This window comes from Acanthochromis polyacanthus, chromosome 19 (genome assembly GCF_021347895.1).
Source record: "Acanthochromis polyacanthus isolate Apoly-LR-REF ecotype Palm Island chromosome 19, KAUST_Apoly_ChrSc, whole genome shotgun sequence".
NCBI lineage: Eukaryota > Metazoa > Chordata > Actinopteri > Pomacentridae > Acanthochromis > Acanthochromis polyacanthus.
In genome coordinates this window covers 15,906,950-15,927,781 of record NC_067131.1, presented here as the reverse complement: position 1 = coordinate 15,927,781, position 20,832 = coordinate 15,906,950, and the positions used below count along the sequence as shown (strand labels likewise).

Here is a 20,832-nt window from a genome sequence, read left to right as displayed (position 1 = left end):
GTGATGGTCGGCATTTGTTTGTCTGTCCGTCTGTTTGTCTGTCTGTCTGTTTGTCGGTCTGTTAGCAACATTACTCAAAAACGGACTAATGAATTTGGATGAAATTTTCAGGGAAGGTAAGAAATGACATAAGGACCAAGTGATTAGATTTTGGCAGTGATGCAGCTTATAGTCTGGATCCACAGATTTGTGAAAGATTTCTGTATCACTGTGTGATAGCGGCACAGCGTCATTGTAACTATGACAACAAGTGAACACTACGCCAGCTGCCAGTTGATGATCACATGACTCTGATCCTACTACAAATCCACTGCTGCAGACTTATCGGGACATCCTATCAATTCCCATCGCCCGCTACATATTTAGGTCACACGATTCGGTATCTGTACATAAAATACACATGCATAATAAACGCCTGTGCTCAGCGCAACGTTATTTTGTTTGTAGGTGCATCTATAATAAATGGCCACGTTCTATGTTGCAGTGATTTCTGATCATCAATAACTAATAAACAAATGTTGCATTTCCAAAACAAACAAAAACATGCTGCATTTCTAACGATGCCGTATGGGGGACTGAACAGCCTTGGTGGAGCACGGTGCTCCCTGAGTGCTTTTCTTGTTCGTGATGTTGCTAAGTGATTTACAATGAAGAGTGATTTTAAAAATGACTGTGCTGGTCATAGACTAGGTGCTTTGTGAAGCCTAGGGAACAAGCTGTGGAACATCTGGTGGAATCACAAACATTGTCTGCAGTGGCCAAGATCAGCTCCAGTGGCCATGTAGCAGCCAGAACGTGATCATCTGTCGCCAGCAGAATCCCCACTGGATGATTTTCTACTTTGGCTACGAGAAGACATTTATCTGACAAGATACAGATATTTCTTAATTCCTACCAATCTGTGATTACAATTCAATGCTGCATAAACACTAAAAAAAATGTTCAGTTCATGTCCATTTTTCATGAATAGTATTTTGTGCCACAGCACTTTCTGCAAAATTGATTGGAAATTATCCTTTTAGCTCTCTGAGGTCCAAACCCCACCAGCAGGTTTAAAACCTTGCTAAAATTGCCAGAATTACATAATTTATCAGTGCTGTAAAACTGTAGAAACACAAGTAATTGATGGATTTTTAATTGGATTTTCTAATGATCAATTAACTTCTTATCGGTGACGTGTTGTTGTAAAAGTCAACCAAATTCAAGTCTGAAATTGTGACAGTTTATCAAAACCACTGCATTCTACATGTTTTCTTTAAAAATTGTTAAAATACAAAGTTTGGAGTAGGTAAATACTCTAAATAACAAAATATTTTGTTTACCTCAACACAACCGTGATGGAATCAGTGACTTGGCTGCAACCAGCACTCATGTGACAAAAATTCTGGGATTTTTAGAATGAACTGCAGGCTGTGCTAACAGAGCAGATAGAAGACAAGTGTGGAGACAAATTAAAAATACATGTAGTAACATCTGTAGTATGTAGAGGCATATTTCTGGTATTGGTAGCCACTGTGGGTACAAGAAAAAATATAATTTCTGACTTTATAACTTTGTTAAATGGCAGAGAAAAAAAAAACTAGAGCTTTATGTAGCCATGGATTTGCTGTTTCTTTTGAGGTGCACGTCTTTATTTTGCAGTGAAATGAGTCCACTGTGAGTAAAAATACAACAGGAACAAAAACTGCTGGGGGTTTAAAGACACAGCTTTTTGCTAAATTGCAAGTGTTGTAACCACTGTAACAGTATGTATGAATGCACCACTAAATGCAGCACTTCCTGGGGAAACACAGTTATCGTGACCTCATCTCTCTGAATCTTGGACAACCAATCAGCGAGACGAGGGACTTTAAAGCTGCCATTTAAGCCACCACATCACCATGGTGATGCTTGTTCCCAACTGGCGTGATATGGATGCGGATAGAATCGCCTTATTAGCTGGATGAAGGTCACCACTGGAGACAACGCTTGTGATATTTGTTGACATTTTGCAAATGGACGGCAGCTCCCATTACAGCTCACCCCACGGCCGCAGAGAGTCCTGATGGGAGATAATTTCACACAAACTTTTTTGAAGAAACTAACAGCAAACAAGTTTATCGACTGAACTCGATGCGAGGTGGCAAACGTTTCGACTTTGACTGCACATCTGCTTTCCACGCGGCAGCTAATGAAAGAGCAAAGCAAGATCACCGGGGTGTGATACGTATGAAGTAATTGCCAGTGTCACCACATTATCGAACACCCTCGGCTAGAACAGAATTAAATTGTCCCATTCTCCTGAAACCCAGTGATTATCTTTGACAGTCTAATCCTACCAACACACTGTACTCAATGATCCATCATCTGTGTTTGAACACCGCTTCATTAGTCCAGCAGGCACACAGAATATTCCTCTGATAGTACGAGGGTCCGTGGGGGAAGGAGAGGCTGCGGTTTGCAGGTCTGTGCCGGCCGAGTGTGTTTGTGGAGAAGCAGCGAGAAGTGAGAGAGTCTGGGAGTTATTTGAAGGTTGTGAGTCTGACACTTCCAAGCGTGCTGTCTCTGATCAGAACACTGTTGCATATGAATGACCCAGTACTTACTCACCATGAATGTACAATGCACTGGAGGTCTCTGCTGCCTCTCTTTATCCTCCTCTCTCTCTAACACACACGTACATGCCTGCATTCTGAACTGATAGACAGGATGCAAGTGCTTTGACAGAAAATATGATTCATTACGGCTGTCACTGCCGTCTTGTCAAGCCACATTACGGAGCAGGCGATATCTTGCAAATGCAGTATAACGTGTGACACTACTTGGCAACGACGATTACACTTCTAACCTTGACTAATTTAACATGACACCATAAAATAGTTGTTTTAATCCCAACCCTCTCACCTGGCATCCGCTAGTATTTTTACACTAATAGGACTAGGAAACTCAAGCATAGGTCAAAGCACTCATGTGAGAAGAGCAGCACATAAATATATATGGACACACACTCACTACATATTATTGTGAGATATGCAACTCCATCTAATATTAATGGGATCCATCAATTATGAATGGAATATACTTCCCACTCCATGCTGTGTGAGCAAACATTATCCCGGAATTAACATTTAGTACAACAAATACACTCTGGATCCTTTTCTTGTAATCACTTTTTTAAATGTTTATTTGCATTCTTTACTCATCTAACTCCTGCCTCTCTCTCTACTGCTCTCTGTTTGACAATCAGACTACTCTTTGCAAGTTAAATAAAAGAAAAGCTGGTTCATTTTCTCTTTAAATATAATGTCTCAGAGTGAGTATCTCCCCTCTTGTCTTTGTAGTCTGCAGCCTCAGATTCCTGGACATCACATGCTGCCATGGGTCCTAATCTGCCTCTGCTCATCTTCATCACACTCTGGAGGTTTCGGGCAGCGCATCAGGAGCAGGTGCAGTGCGAATTTAAAGCACCAACTGGCCCTCAAACGCCGACGAGCGCGCAAGGATACTGCCCTCCGCAAAGGTTCGTTATAACACTGCTTCGATTTTTGATTTTATTTTCTGTCTAGCATCTTTTCCGAGCAGCAACACAGCCAGAAAACTCATCCCACATTCCTCACACACCCAGCAGGTAGGGACCTTTGTTCTTACCTTCTCCCCCCAGCTTGATATCCAGGCCCTCCAGGGAGTTGGCTGAGTCCCCCTCCTCCAGGGACAGCCTTCCAAACAGGCTACCAGCCATGGTGAACAACACCTCACTACAGTGCACACACTCACAGTAACACACCCAGTACTGTATCAGAGGCAGTCTGAGTGAGCTCCCCCCTTCTCTCTTTCCCTCTCTCTCTCTCTCTCTCTCTCTCCCTATAGTCCCTGGTTCCCTCCTCTTTCTGCCAAAGCAGCTCCTCGCCCTTTCGTCCCCCCTCCACCTGATCTTGACGTGAATGTGTATAAGCTATGCCTGGCTGAGCGGCTTCTCCTCCGCATGAATGAATGGAGACGCGAGAGGGCTGGGTGCACGAGCGAAGAAGGGAGGTGGGGGAAGTGGAGAGGAAAGAGGGAGGGAAGTATGATGCTTTCTCTGGGAGGAGGACAAAAGGGAGGCACGAATATTCTCTCTTCCAGGCTTCCCAGTGGGGGTCAACCGGGTGGAAAGAGCAGCAGAAGGCCGACTTGTAGGAAAAGGGGTGTGGTCAAAGAGGCGATGTCTTGTGTGTTAGTTAATGATCTGTACTACTGACATACAAACACAGCCAGCTTTGCAGATACACAGCAAATGAAGGCCACTTAGCAGGAAATTAATATTTGAGCTTTCGGCTCGTAACATCAGAAAATGTACATCTGAGCTGCTTCGGCGACAGGAGTTGGAAACTGTCGTACTGTTTTCAAATCAAAACTGACCCTTCTCTAACCCGTCTCCGAGTCTGAGCGAAAAATATCCCTAGCTTTTATATTTAGAAAAAAGACGTGAATTAGTTCGGAGAAACAATTTACTCTGTTGCTAAAAATGCCAGTCACCCAGTCTCAGCCCTCGGCTAGTGTACAAATCAACACTGACTGACAGCCCATTACAAAGAAGACTCCACACACGTTTTAACTCTCCGTGGAACCGCTTTTCTCTTTCTTTCCGGCAGCTGACTCCAGCACTTTATTATCACACGATAAAATGCTAAAAGGCTTTGAGTTCTTGATTTGGCTCTGCGTTAAAAAATACTCCACGACTAATTTCCCAGAGATCTGGTCATGGCTTTTCAACCCTTCTTATCTCTGTCCTCAGCTCTGATTAAAGAGGAAATACACAGAAGCGTGGCTATGCGCCAGTTTACAGTTTCATGTGGGCACCTTTTTTGGCACTGAAACAAGAAAATATAATTTGTCTGTTGTCAAAAAATATTATCTTTGATATCAATGTGAAAATTAGCTTTGACACTCTGCCAACAAAAAACCAAATCTGACCTGGATTCCAGCAATTCCATGGAAACATTTGCACAGGATGTAATGTCTGCTGTTGTTATCTTAAGGAAAAAATAGACACAAATTACTGTCCTGGGATCTGTTTTATAAACCAGTTTACTGATTAGAGCCCAACTGATATACTGAAACTGGCCTATCACAGATAAACTAGTAAAAGCTTTCTTTTACAGAACATAATGCAGAAGAAGATGCTTGGGATTTGTCAAGCAGAGCAGCTATTGTTTACAATACTCTCAGTGTGCAGCACATGTAGCAGAGAATGCAGCACAGCTGAGCACATGCTGGTGTGGAGTCCAACTGTCTTCATGGCAAGCTGTCAACTAGTTTGTGAAATGGAAAGTTAATAAACAATGATCCTATCATTTTTCGGTTTTAATATTATCTGTTGTGAATATTAAAATATATAAAAATCAATATTGGTCAATATATTGATATCAGATCTTTTTATTCTCTAAATTGGTAAAAATCTAGTATCAGTCGGTCTCTACTGAAGAGTACCTAAAAGTCTGCGTAAGATATATTAGAAGTGGTGCTGTGGAGCACATAAATGAATACATGAACAGTGCAAATCACATCTAAAAATCAACCAAATTCAAATATGCATCCATGCACTTCAAAAAAGCTAAACTGGATTAAAAAAAATGCCAAAGTAACTATGATCATTGCAAAATGCTTTCAAGGCAATTACATCATCATTACAGGATTTCCTCATCCTTCTATTTCAGTCACTTTTAATCAGCTGTCAGTCTCTAATAAAAGACTCAATTAATGTGATAAATGTGTGTCTATGTGAAGGTCTGTGCGTGCACTCATGTGAATTTGTTCTAGTAGGTAGTAGTGCAGCTTTGGTGTGCACGAGTGGAGGTCTGCAAAGGATGCAACAGCAAATCCTTCGAGGCATAACTGATCTAAGACCGGAGTTTTAGCGCTCCATTAGCCAGCTCATTAAGTCACATTAGAACTCTGGAGATGAGATACATGTCCTGAGTGCGGGAAAAACCACAAACCGTTCAGTCTCTCCTCCCACTTCTCTCTCCTGATATCTCTTTCTCTCGCACACTGACACACTCAGATGCCCTCGTCACAGCGAGACTGAGACACTTACCGGAGTCAGAGCTGGAAGTTGCCACGGGCATTTTAAAAATTGGTTCCTCCCAGTATCCTCTGCAAAACTTGTCGGGTCAACTGCAATGAAAAGAGAGTGCAGAAAGAAGACGAGAGGTGCATTGAAAACAGTGAAGGAAGCCTGATTGTGGATATGAATGTAAAAAAGCTCAGATACAACACTGGAGTTAAGGCTGAAACAAGGGAGGAATGGTAGAGTGTGCTGTTAGGTTGAAGCCATTTACGCTGAGGGAACACTGTAGGATCAATGGTAGTCTTAATCCAGTCTTAACAAAGAATACAAATCCTTTACAGTCACAAGCACAGTCAATGGACTTACCTACAGAGAGCATTCCCCCTTTAGTTGAAACAAGCTCCCACACAGGAAAACCGCTATCTAACTTTATTAACATCTAAAAATAGAACAGCCAGTTGCTCTGGTAGCATGCAAACAGTTTTAGCCATTATGTCCGTCGGGCATACTATTAACAACAGTTGGAAAGATTGAGTGAGCGGGTAAGTGAGTGGGCAGGCCAGCTAACATTAACTTAGTGAGGATCTCTGTTGACTCTAATTGATCCTTTTAACATCACACAGCAAGAATCACCAACTGGAGATTCAGCTTCTATTGTCCCAGGATCCAGGATTGTCCCAGAATTTGTAAAAGCACACACATTTAAAGCTACAGAAATGATGGATGTGGGGAGCATAAATGAAGAAAAAAAAAAGGCAATCGATAGGCTGGAGGTTTGTGGGGAAACACAAAATACAAGAGGAGGAGAAATGAAACAATTATGGGGCGGGAAGGCTGTGGCAGTGTGGAAACATGAGGCGGGGGTCAGACAGAAGAAAGATCAAACAAGAACAATGGAGCACAGCTGACGGCAGTGAGGCCCCGTATCCAAGGATGCTGGCTCCTGGTTGCCATGACAATAGCTATCCATGGTGGAACTAGTGCTGCTGTGGTCCAAGTCGCCACAGGGTCACTAAATGTCACTAAAAATCCAGTCTCACCATGACTGGGCTGATTTGCAAACATGATGCATCTTTTCACTTTGCTGCAGCATTAGACAAATTACACAAAGTGGTCAAAGAGTTCACCATCAGTAATGGTATAAACAGCATTATGCTACATTATAAATGCCTTCTGTCTGCCGGCCAAAGTTATTTATTTAAGAGGCTTTATAAATATATGTCTTCCCGCTGATGGAATCTCATTTATCTTTTTACAAATACTGAGCAGATGATTTTCCTAAACTGGCTTTTGGGTGACATTTTTCATTAGTTCTTTTTCTCGCCTTTCAGTTGTGTCAGTGAACACAAATATGAAGATGTCTTTGAGCCCAGTGGTATGTAATTTTATTCAGATCCTTTTGTGCATGAGCATTTTATCAACATATCCCAGGGCATCAATGGAAGATTCAGTTTATTACCAATTAAATGTGACCCCACTGGCTTATTTGGCTTATTTCAAAGACGCACACTGTAATCCAAAATATTGATCAACTGAATGAGGGGAGCTTGGAAAAGCACTGGGGATTACTGTTTTACCTCCTCTTCTACCTAATGTTAGTATGGTTCGTTTTCAAAAGCTAATGATAGTGTGTAATACTATCATTAGTCAGCCTGGTCTCATTGGGACATGTTTTTTGATCCTTGCTGTGGTTTTCAGTCCTCTGTAATTGACGGCTTATCTTTGCCTTATGTAACACAGCTACTTGTCCTCACCCACTGACATGTCAGATCAGATTCGTAATGCTACCACCTGAACTCTAAGTGACACAGAGAAAGGCTGTCACACTTTTTCAGGTGCATTTTTGTGCGCTTTCAGGACAAATGTGACCAATTTTGGTGGAAAGTGGGCGACTTCATTATGTTTTTGAGGCTGGTGACATAGCCCGTCTAAAAAATGGATGTAGTTACCATAATGTCACCTTTTGGTTTGTGGATTGCTTTTTGACCAAACGTAAAGAGTGAGGGGTACATCTGAATTCAAGGCTACTACATACTGTATGATAGCTACATGCCAACTACTAAACATATCCCGCTTTATCAACTATTTTTACTCTACATGTCTGACTATTTACGAAATGAACACTGTTCTCTATCCAAAAGGTCTTGAAACTAATAACTGAGGCTATAAAAATGTTAGTAAAATATTTATTGACAAATTAAATCAAAGGAGAATTAAGGTCCTTTATTTAAAAACTCTTAGATAATCTGACTTCTTTTGCAACCTCTGGGCCAATAGAAAAATTGTAGATTTGATGCTCTGAGCTCTAAGCGATTTCTGGGTGTTTTTTCAAACGTTTTTTTCACATTTTTACTCACTGTGGGGTCTTTTTTTTTTTACTGCAATACTAAATCCTGCACATTTATGGAAAAAGTGAAACCATGGTTAGAAGGAGAAAGAACTGTATTTTGTGCAGTATATCAAAGTTATGAGCTTTAAATCAGGAAAAAGAAAAAAGAAGTAAAAAAAAATTACTGTTTACAAAAATTTAATAATCTGGAATCAACATGCATTACATTGTTCCATGCATCTCCACACTTCCCAATTCTGGGAATTGTGACTCTAGAGACTACAGACACTTAAATATTTAATATCTTGTCTGTGTCGCTGCGTAGCCTGCAGTTCAACCCAGTTCTTGGGTTGTTGTTCTTCTGCTACTTGTCACAGATGAGTGATAATGACATCAGAGGAGGGCAGATTTTTCTTTTAAATGTCAGCTTCTTTTTTGGTATTTTTTAAATGACACATGCAGAATAAAGTGATTTTGATAAAACATCACAATTCCGAGGTTAGATTTGGTTACGTTTTTGAATGAAATCATACTTAACAGACGAGCACGACTGCTGAAAAGCTGATGATTCTTTCTGTTTTTACAGTTTTCGCCTCTGACAGTGAATGAATATGACGATTCAAGACAGTGTACCTTTAAAATCCATTGACCGTTTTGGGGTTCCGCTGATGAAGGCACTTCTACTTTGACTTCTCTTTTCAGACCCGATGACTACATCCATCTTTTACAAACAGTCTCTGGTTATTTAAACTTACGTATATTTCCTTCATCTTTACATTAAAATGTCGCTCTGTTCTCTGATTTTTGGTTAACTGTGTCACTGACAGGGGCAGCTTGAGTCTTTCTGCTGGTGACATTGAAGCACAATCTTAGACACTAAAGCACCAAAGGCTTTTGAAAACAAACAAAAAAAAAACTCCGATCTATGTGGATCAGGCCCTTAATACCACATACCAGTCCCTCAGGCTTATCCGAGGCATCCCGTGTTTGCACTGCGAAATGACAGAGCTTGTTAAAAGTATGCAGAGACCACACGGCTGCTAAGAAGTCAAAGCCGATTGCTGCAGAGCTTGACCGTGCTCGAGCTTGGCTGACACACTGGAGGGGGGGGTTAGAGGAGGGAGGAGAGCTGGGAGGGAAGGAGGGGGGGACAGGATCTTCTCAGTGCTTTCACTCTCGGAGTCTATATCACTGATGGGGTAAAATTAGGCCTGATCTAATGATGGTGCGGTTTTAACCAGTGGTGGTATTTTCTTGGTAATTGGTGTCATTTTGTTGGAGCACAGCCCGTAACATAGAACCGCTAATCATGGTCCACAATCAAGGGTTTAATAGCTATTCTCAAAAATGCCATTAAAGTTAATGGTGAATTTGGCCCAGTGTGTAAATAATAAGTGATCTGTCATTGAACTGCCTTTCTGCTGCAGAAGGAAAAGACCCTGCAGCGGTGCAACTTGTGGGTCAGTCTGTCGCTGCTGTATCTCAACTGTCTCTGCTCTCTGACTGATTTTCCTTCTGTCTCTGTTAGTCAACCAGCGCACACATGCTCGCACAAATCTCCATCTTCCTTCCTGTATTGCAGGAAAAGAGCAGCTCAGTAGAGCAGCTGCCATGACATCACATTCACCAACCTGCTATCATCCACGCTGTCACTCTGTTAAAACAAGAAGCCAGCTGTGTGTTTTCTGTGATCTATGTAAATACTGATCTGTAATTATATTTCCAGCCAATTACGCTGCACCCGATCAAATATTTCCTGAGCAAAAACAAAGTTTTAATTCCTGCATTACACAAATCTCACAAAACCAATAATGAGCGCAAAGGTCAAAGCTTTGGTGCTTTAAAAAACATCCCCAAAGATCAAGGGAATAACAGCTACAGCCAGCGTTAAAGATATTGCTTGCACAGCAAACCCATGTACTGTGGTAAATTATTTTATCATACATATCTCTATATCAGCAAGGATCCCCACCAGTGGCCAATGGAAGTGACTATCTCCTTCAAGGTAGCGCTTGCAGACATGCGAAACACACAACCGCAAAGAAAGCCCATATCCAAAGATGCAATTTTGAATCTAGCAGCACATTTTGGCCTGGAGCGATGTCACAAGCAGTGGCTCAGGTGTTTGTATGCCAAGTGTAAAACGCCTTGAGCTGTTCTCACAGTGAGGCTGCATTAAAAAGCCTGTAAATGTGCTCACACATACACACATGCACACACGCACCAGCAACCAAACAAGTCTTAATCCACACATGCAGGCTGGCGTCAGGCCTAAAAATAACCCTGTGCTCCCACAGGTTCAGCTCCTCTCATTACTTTACAAGGGAAAACTGTCGTATCCAAGACAACCATGAGCAGCTCTTCGCCTTTTTCCCCGGCGCTTCGCCATGGCAACAAGGGAAAATGCGTAAAATAATAATAAGTTGGAGCTAAAATTGGGTCTATTAAAAGATTTGAGCTCAAAACAGGGTTGCTCTTTATCGGAGGAAATGATTTTTTTTTTATCAGCATGATATTTGAAGAAAAGAGCGTAGCGTTCACACAGCAGCCTGGAAACACATTCTGACAGAGCTCACCAGTCAAATATAACGTTTCAGCTGCGCTACAGGATTTGAGGTCTATAATGAATTTAAAGGGGAAAATTGACTTAGATCTTTTTTTAAACGCTTTACTTTGGGTGATCACAGCTTCTAATTAGAATTTAGTTCTAGAAATCTAGAACAGTTTCACCAGTAATGAGGAAAAAACACAAGCAGTGACATGAAAAGTATTTCTTTTAGTCAAACAAAAACAACAACTACTGAGAAACTAGGAGGAAATTTCGGAAGCTAAATTTCAATATAAAGGTCCGTTCACCCAAATCACAACAGAACAGCAGTTGTATGACATCACAAGGATGTTTGTGGTTTAATCTGAGAGCTCAGCACTATGGAAGTGATGTAATGTAGTTTTTGCTGCTGAAAGCATTGAAATTAACATTTAAGAAATTCCCATTAAGATGTAGCTTCCTCTCTACACTGACTGAAACTATGATGCACCTATCATAAAAGCTCCCTTTATGTTTCTGAAGTATCTTGAAAGAAACATCAGTCTGTCAAACTAAATTCTAGCCCGAACTCCATCTTTCTCAAAAAAAAAAAAAAAGAAAAGAAAACAGAGCAGTTCGCTCCATATTGCCTTCTGGGGATCATATTAACATCCAAGTCACTACAAATGCCTCCACAAATCAAAACAGCGTGTGGAGGTCTTTTGAAGGAGATGATAAATTCAAAAGCAGTTTAAGGCCAGTAAGTGCTGCACGGCTGAATGATTTCAAACTAAAGGTGCGCGCCTGAGCTCCCCACGTGCATATTAATAAACACAGCATACTACTGTCTGGCTGCAGGAATAAACAGCAGGGAAAAGAACATTTGATCTGCTGTTCCTGGAGTACAGACTGAGCTCAAATGAAACTTTATCTTAGCAGGCCTTGAAAAATCTAATTGTAAATGATTAACCATCCGCTAATAGCTTTTGGGACTCTTTGGCCAATTCAGCCACATAAGCTACTCAGTGATTCTCACACAGGAAGAAATCAAGAGCCAAGTTGATTATCTCTGGTGTAATTAATCATATTTTTCCCTCTTTTAAAAACAGCATGACAACACTTTATCATTGCCACCGGATTCCACTTGAAAACTAGACATTTAATACACCTGACCGTGTCGGTGTTGTGGGTCTGTCTTTTCCCTTCTGCTGACACAGACTGTAATTAGAATTAAATGTCATGTATGTATCAGTGAGAGGTGAAAGGACTGAAGGAAAGTGCGGCGAGGTGCCCAGGAGGAACATTTACAATCATCACCCTGCCCGGATTTCATTAAAGGATCTCTGCTCCTTTTGTCATTTTTCTCTGAGAACGCAGCCATGATGGAATAAAAGAAATGAATGTAAGTGTTTCAATGTCACTCAAGTCTCTACAGAGAAACTAAAGGTTAAGGTCTGCATATTACAAGAAAATCCGCACTTTTAGGCCAACAGTGACACATTAGCTAGCCTATGTATTTAGCTGATACTGACAGAGCATACAATGTACAACAGAGGGGATTACACCTTTACAGTCATTTAAATGTTAAATGATTTATAATTAGATCACATCTCAATAACTGCATTATTTGTAAGTTGACAAGTTAAGTATTTCATGTCGTGAACAGTCAAAAACGAATACTTTGCAAAGACTATATTGGAAATACAGGCCCCAAAGTAGAAGCTTGGTGCAACAAAAAACGAACAAACCTGTGACCGCTGAAACTAAATTGATTACACCTATGATTTCCAATTAGCCCAACTGTGTAAATATGTACAGAAAATGGCCTGTGAACAGCAGAACTTGTTGGACCTCTGGGTTGTGTCTATATGCATATCTGCATTAGGGCTCCACATGGGGGAAAAAAACAGCTTCAGGAATTAAAAAATCTGCTTATGAGACTTCACAAGGATGCAGCGAGATCAGTGACCAGCTAAGAATCAGCAGAAGCACAGCAGCAGCAGTAGTCAGGAGGGAAAGAATGAGCCGTGGTACCACCAATCGGTGCTGCAGTAAACATCTTGCTAAAATGATGCAATGGAAAAGGAACTCCTTTGACAATCTTGCTCAGAAAAACAGGCAAGCAACTGTTTCGGACTTTGCACAGTGGAAATCAGAGTTTCTGTGACCGACAGTACAGATGGCATCCAAGAAAATCACCACCAAACTGCAATAACTAAACTTGGCAAAATGCACAATAATAAGTCTGATTAAGATTGGAGCAAGTATGTTTTTTGGACCTGGACAAATGTGTCTGGCGTCTATAGAGCGGCCTGAACCTGGTAAGGACTACCACAGTGAACACATAGTCCTGATAGTGAAGCACAGAGGTGGGAGTGTGATGATATGAGTGTAAAAGGTGTTGGGAGATAAAAATCCATTGATAGCACCATGAATGACGTGATATACCAAAATACTGACTGTCATGGTGACTCCAGGTCTCTAGAAGCTTTGCAGAAGAGGAATATTCCGGCTCAATAGTGATCCAAAGCTCACTGCCAAAATCACGGCTTCTATAGAGGAGGGGAAAAAAAATACTACGACCTGAACAAGAATGGCGCCAGGGCTCGAATCCAGTAAAACACCTTTGGGGGTATTTCAAAGGGAAAGGTAGAGCAACACAACCTCTCTGGTAAAGAGCAAGCTTAAAATGGTCTCTGTATAAAGAACATTAAAATGTACTTTCATACAAAAGTAGTCATTTCACACCATCAAAGGCAGTCCACTGTAAGAAACATGAATATTTCTGGCAAATTTCACTGTGACAGATGAAAAATCATTGGCAGTTCACACGTGTCAACCTCACAGTGACATCACAGGAAAAGTCAGAGGATTCACAAATCCAAATCTTAGGCTAATCAACCAGTAGAGTCTGAGATTGACTTCCTGGTGAGGCTAGATGAAAAGTCATAAAGACATTACGATTCATCCTCAAGCAACCACACACATATGTTTCCCATTTGATAGTGATCAGCTAATCCTTGTAAAGATAGTTTAGTCTGGACCAGCTGATACTGCTGTCCCTGGAGCCGCATCACTAGCATGGACAGAAATACTGTATGATATTTGTCTATTAAATCTCCATGCAGGTGAACACAGTCCACAGAAAATGAAAGCATGCAGTCATCGCTGGCTGCTAAATATGGAGATCTGTGCTGAAGGGGGTGAGGTGGCAGGTGTGAGAGTAATAAGCCGACCATTTTTATGAATGACGCTGTAGAGGTTGGGGTAAACATGCTGAGGCGATGTGAACCACTACTGATTAATCTCTCAGTGGAATCCAGTGTGGATGGGTCCGGCCTGCAGGCTTCCTCTAAGCCACCTACACTTGATTAAAATTCCTGATTGAAGCTGTAATTAGTCAGTCAGTTCATCAAAGCAGTAAAACTGAGCCGTGAGTTCTTATTATGACTATTCTATATGTGACTACTGTATCTCATAGGGACATATGCATTACTGTGAAGGCCAGATATGCCGCAGTCACTTTATCTACACCGTGAGGCTTCCGTTTCTTCTGATGCAATCCAATTTAATATCTTACACAAAATGTATTCACATCTTCCGGAGAGAATTCAGAGTGAAGGACATATTTTTAAAGTTTAAAGAGTCCCATTTGAAGCCGAGTTCTTAAGAAGGAAATGTTTCTGTCGAGGTAGAACCAGACCTGCTGATCTTGTAGCCAATCCCCAAAGCTGTCAGAAGCAGAGCCGAAATTTATGGTAAACCTCCCACTTCCAAAACATAAAACTGATAAGAAGGCAGAGGCTTCTTTAATCCCAGTCAAAAAGCTCTTTCAAATGAGACCTATCTGACTGCGGTTTGATATGAAAATCCAACAGTGGGATTTCCATTTTGTCATGAGTGACTATAAATTGTGGAGCTTTTAAGGAAATTGTAATAAATGCTTATCGCGATAAGGGCCCTTATTTCAAAAGGCTCCTTAAAAATAACAATACCGTTCCTCAGACTGTATCAGTTCATTTGTGCAAAGGAGATATCCAATACACTTTTACCAGAGAGAATTAGTCTGGATAGATAGATGAATAAAGAGAAAAAACTCCGTATGGGAACATTGTCTTTGGTTGTATTTAAGACACTCAAGTATTTCGATTTATGGTTTTGTTATTATTTCTGGCTGCTCTTTTGTCTAGCACACATTTTTTTAAGGGTCATTATTTTTACTGAGCTGACAACCTAAGATTCCTACCAGTTACACACAGAAACAGCCGAATGTTCGTAGATGTGACATAAATTTGCTTGCAAACTGAAGTCATATCTTCAAACAGACCATCAGTTTCCTCTACAAATGCTACAAACAGAACAGCTTGTACTTCATGTTGCTCTGAAGTTATCTGCTGAGTCACAGACGCCAAGGAAAACACAATAATTTATTTTCGCTGGCATTTCAGCACTTCGCCAGCAGTAATGAAAACGTCCTTGACAGTTAAACGGAAACCAGAAAACATCATTTGGGCACAAATGCTAAGCACCAATTTGGTATAATTCTGTTTTAGTGACAGCAACTTGAGCCATTTCCTCCATAAACAACAGCATAAAAATAGAAATCAGGCCAAACAGATGGATATGTCTGATATTTGTCTTATTTTTGGTGCTAATTTTGGGGGGTAGTAACTGATGCTTGTATTCATATAACCAAGATCTAAAAAAAAAAATCTTACCTTTAGGGTAACATCAAAAGGATAATATACCATTAAATATGACACTGTATGAAACTGGAAAAATAGAGAAAATTGTGGGAAAAAAACATCTTCTGAAGGGCATAATTAGTGTTTATACTGAAATAAATTAATACTAAAATCACAGTGATATTAGGAATCTCCCCATGTATAAAGAACTGGGTTGTGATTACATATTATGTAACTTTATACCTCGCAAGGACTGAAATAAGTCATGCTTATAAATTATCTTTGACAATAGAAGGATGTAGTTGATTCTCTGCCTTGCTTACATAACTGTAGGAATTTGTTTCTTGGTCTTTTGAATCATCTTCTGAGCAGGAAATTGAGCAATTAAATACGATTATGTAATGGGGCGACAGGTACGCTAGCGTACAAAGGTTTGGGGTCGAACAGGCAAAGTCATGATTTACATGAAAACTCACACTTTCATTCATGTGCTAACAGAATTGCACAAGGGTTTTCTAACCATCAATTAGCCTTTCAACACCGTTAGCTAACACAATGTAGCATTGGAACACAGGAGTGATGGTTGCTGGAAATGTTCCTCTGTACCCCTATGCAAATATTCCATTACAAAAAATTTCCAGCTAGAATAGTTATTTACCACATTAACAATATCTAGACTGTATTTCTGATTAATTAAACATCTTTATTGGAAAAAACTGCCTTTCTCTCAAACTTAAGAACATTTCTTAGTGATCCCACACTTTTGAACGGGAGTATATGTTTGATGGAATGCATAGCAAATGTGTGAATGGCTAATAATTTTAAATGTCAGATCATTTAACCAGCGCTAACATTCATTTTTACTCAAATTTAATCTCCCTCTCTGGCTACAACTCATTATTATGCATATTATATTTCACATTGTGCATGCACTGGCACTCATGAAGCACCACGTTTTGTACATTCTTAAAGAACATGAATGTTTGCATCTCCACTACACGGTCACCTCACATCAGCCTCTGACCTTCTGCTGCTCCAAACATCTGTGCTCGTGCCCCTCTGAACGTGTGGGCATGCGCAATGGCAAGGAACAGGTGCCAGCCTTTTGTTATCGACACTGATTTCATTTTTTTAGAGTGAAAATTAGAGGACGGTGAGGCGGGTTGTCATGGATACCTTGTGTTTACCTGTCACGACTCCTGCACAGGTGCAAACAGCACGAACTACGTGCATGTGGATGCTGGATGAGAGGGGAAAGGCGCACGAAGCCGCGGCGTGCGTAACCGCCATGAGGTTGGCCAACAAGGGGATTTAAATGTCATCTATACGGGTAACACGAGTTCAGGAGCTCTTATGGAGACCTGAACTAACATATGCCTGAAATAATAAGACAAAGGGATGGTAGAATAAGGAGGCAGCAGCAGCCACCTGGCGAGAGGTGAAGGTGGGATACATCCATCCATGTGAAACGGCGCTAATACAAGCCACCACCAGTGAAAATAAAAAAGAAAAATAAAAACAGAAGTGGAATCTCTTACCTGCTCTGTCCCCTCAGATCTTCGATGTGCAGCTCAGGAATCAGCACTGGTTGGTTTCTGATACGCGGACGTTCCTCTGAAGGCTCTTCTATGCGGTCACTTTACCACAACGAAGCCACCAGCAGCAGCACCACCACCAGCAGCAGCAGCAGCAGCAACCCACACAAACTGCTATCTTTACCCAGACCTCACCTAAAACGGCTCCCTTGCTGTCACAAATAGCTCCATCGATTTCAAAAGCCAGTTGGCTGCTGTGTGGCTGCGCGTTGATCCTCTTTCCCCCAAAAGGAAGGGCTCCGATGTGGCAAATGTGTGTTTTGGTGCTCTGCCCCCCTGTGTGAAGTTGAGTCCTGTCCGCTGCCGTCGATGTGAGCCCGTTCAGGAGCAGAAACACACGAGCCCAACTTGCAAAAAAAAAAAACCCACATGTGCTTTTCTTGGTTGCATAGTGGCATCTAGTGGTGGTACATGCAGGTGCGGCTCATTGGAATGAATATGAACACCAGGAGTGTGTCTATGTAATACTTTAATCCCACTCAGAGCTCTATTGTAAAGTTGATTGATTCTGATACAAAGTATTTACATTTTTTCTGGCCAAAGAACAAATACAAGTATACCGAGAGAGACAAACAGAGAGAGGAAGATAATTGCATGCACATGAAATAATTAAACCGACAGAGTCACAAAGTCCAGTGCAGGTCGTGAAGGTGATTCCAAGCGTCAGGGTTGGAGGATGTCGAGGTGTCCTTTACCAAGAATCAACATAGTCCGAGCTGCAGGAGAAAAGACGAGAAAGCAGTTTTAATTACTTGGCATTTACTTCACATGCTTAGATTTCATGTAGAGGCTCTGTCTAGCTTGTATATATACTGATCAGTTCATTATGCTCATGTAAAAACAACTAAAATAGCCTCAGTTATAAGGTATTTCCAGTTATGTAGGTAGATTTTCCCATTTATTGATGCTGTTAAACACGTGTCCAATACAGGAAATACACTTTTTTCAACATTTAGAACATGTGCATGGTGTCATAATGTTCAAACTGTGGATAATCATACTGCATATAACACTTTAAAGCTGCTTTTGCACTTCTAGTTGGATGCTAAACTGCATGTCTTTGTCTTAGTAGTTGACAATAATGTTAAATCTAATCCATCAAATTGAATTTATCCACTCCCTTATGAAAACATAAAATAATCAGAGGATCGTTACTTTAAAAAAAAAACATTATAACGTCACTCACAGATGCAACAATATGTCTGCCTGAAGAGGAGGCACAAGTGGGTGCATAAAACCTCACAAGAATTCAGGAAATTAAGCATTTAATGTTCAAAATTCCCAGCAGGAAGACTCACAAACCCTCCACTTAATGTGTCCCTCTCCTAAACAACACCTACGCCTGTGTAATCAATACTCAGTCTGACAATAAAAAGCTCTGGAGCAGCAACACAAACAGCAATCCGATCCTGCAGTAAGAATGTGACAGTATATTGAACCGGCACTGGCAGGGCTGAGGATTACTTTAAGGTTTTCATTTGAGGTGCTCTCGCTAAAGTGGATTTCCTACTTCATTTGGAATGACAAGCCAATTATATGTCATACTTTCAATCATGGCAAGGAGCACAAGAGTGCTCCCATAGTGGTAATTATTGACTATTGGATATTGGTGAGTGAACATGCTGCATTCTTTGCACAGTTTATGTCTTCACTCAGTCTTTATTTATCCTGTCAGAGGCACATGTTTTTCTCACCGTGGTTCGGGGTCTTGGCTTGAATCTCCCCCGAACAGCAGCCACGCCGCCGCCTGCTCCGGGGATGATCTCTTCCCGTACCTGCAGGAGACCACCAGCTAAATGTTAGTCAAGAGATTCTCATTCATCACGTGTCAGCACTTCACCGGTGCTCTGGTGCGACCCCATCAGCCTTCCCTGTGAATTTTATCTGCTTTTTTCCCCCAAGAATCATCAAGCTGTGAATGTCTCAGGTCAGCCTGTCGAGTCATTATCAGCAACGCTTCACAATCCCTGCAGTCCAAATCAGCCGTGCAATTATCTGAGAGAAAAAGGGGGGATTTTAAAGTTCACTGCCCTGCGTCCAGCAAGGCAAACACACCAATCTCCTCCATCTTTTGGAGTGTCTTTACTAAAAATCAATATGTGGTCACTGAGGAGTAAACCCGGCTTTGTTTGCGCAGCACTCAGCCCTTTGAGGGAAATGACAGACCCAACCTGTTTCATTACAGAGGAGGATTACACTCAGCTTCCATCACAGCAAAACCCAGAGAGGTGGGAATCTACCACCATCTAAGTTTTATTCTGTCTGATTCTCACCTAGCAGGGAACAGAATGAAATGATTAGGATGTCTGGCGTTCCAGTGCAAAATTTAGAGTAACAAGGGAGACGTTCTGTCTGGTCTGAATCCAGGCTCATGCCCTCCACCTCATTATTTCCTCTTCTAACAAGCCTGGCAGCACATTGGAACTTGAGCACAGTGGCCCAGGAGTGCTGCCTGGCTTGTCGAACAAGAGCTGGACTCTGAAAAGTTTTGATTCAGGGTGTTAAACAAGCCTTATGTGAGTGAAGCTATGCCACAACAGGAGGGATGGATGCCCCACATGGCTCTGCTTGTAAACTTGACTTTGATCCCTCACATCAAGGCAGGTGGACTGACCCAACCAAAGCAGGAAAAGATACCAAATCGCTGCAAGTTTGTCAGTTTTTCCAGGTGATTTGTGAGCTGACTGAATCTGACATGGCTCTGAGGACGCTGTTGGAGACTTTACAAGCATCTGTGATGGACCACAGGAATTCCTGCATTTTCTAGATTTTTTCAGAATGAAATAAAACATTTTTTAAAATGGATTCAGTTCAAATTGAGTCCAGTAAACCCGCCTGGCTCACCTCTGTCTGGTGATGAGGTTGACATAATGCCTGACAGCCGCGTGGTACTTGGCCCACTCCTCCGGTGAGGCGTTGCTCCCGGGGCTCTCCGGTTTGGGAGGGTAGGCGTCCGCGAAGGCGCTCAGACACACCAGCAGGCAGACGACGAGCGCTGCGAGCGTCATCCACGATCTCAGCATGCTGGCCATCTGAGGAGAGAGGACAAATGCCAAGGTTTGATTTCCCCCTTTGTGAGAAGAACTTTAGCTGAAGCCAAAAATATCATTTTTTTGGTGGCTTCTAAGATTCTTTTTTCACATAAATACCATCACGCGTAAAATGCGTCCAAAGTATCGCCAATGAATTAACCAACAGGCAAAAAGAAAAGTTCGCAACTCAACGATGCAACAAAAGTAAGGTAACTTACTGTTTGACTTGTGAGCTGATGTTGTCACCTCGGTGATGCCCCCGTCTTGCTTCTCTGCTCTGAGTTCACATTATTTTATAGTGAGCGATGGATACCTGATGCGCACTGAGCAACAGTTAGACACACCCCCCGCTTTGGTAGCTGCATGTGAAGAGGCAATGAAGTCTGCAAAAGAAAAACAAAAAAAGCTGGTGGACACGTTCAGACCTCAACTTCCCTGTTTCTGGTTGGAATATTTTGAAGTTTATATAGATGGAAACACAAATGGAAAACTACTCTTCAGGGCGTAGTTTGAAGAAAATGGATTTTGCTGTTGGAGAACTGCGTTGCTTTATTTTTTAAATGTATTTATTTAATAGGGACAATGCAATTAGCATAGTTTCAATACAGTTCATGAATTCGATGTGTTGCATGCAGA

General features: G+C 41.4%; 2 protein-coding genes and 1 long non-coding RNA gene across 3 annotated transcripts in view; 1 reads left to right on the top strand and 2 right to left on the bottom strand.

Annotated features, from left to right (window-relative positions):
- Positions 1-3,957, bottom strand: part of mpp2b (MAGUK p55 scaffold protein 2b) — a 41,032-nt gene extending 37,075 nt beyond the window's left edge. The window contains 1 exon segment of the mRNA XM_051939929.1: positions 3,628-3,957. Coding sequence (XP_051795889.1) covers positions 3,628-3,718 — 91 coding nt within the window. The 5' untranslated portion in view covers positions 3,719-3,957.
- The window catches only part of LOC127531180 (uncharacterized), a 50,095-nt gene that overhangs the window by 21,333 nt on the left and 7,930 nt on the right, over positions 1-20,832 (top strand). The window lies entirely within an intron of this gene.
- Positions 17,616-20,555, bottom strand: pyyb (peptide YYb). The gene is made up of 4 exons (XM_022204901.2): positions 20,415-20,555; positions 20,009-20,196; positions 18,859-18,939; positions 17,616-17,880 (listed from the first exon to the last, which is right to left on the bottom strand). The coding sequence occupies exons 2-4, from the start codon at positions 20,194-20,196 to the stop codon at positions 17,856-17,858; spliced, it is 294 nt and encodes a 97-aa protein (XP_022060593.1). The 5' UTR covers positions 20,415-20,555; the 3' UTR covers positions 17,616-17,855.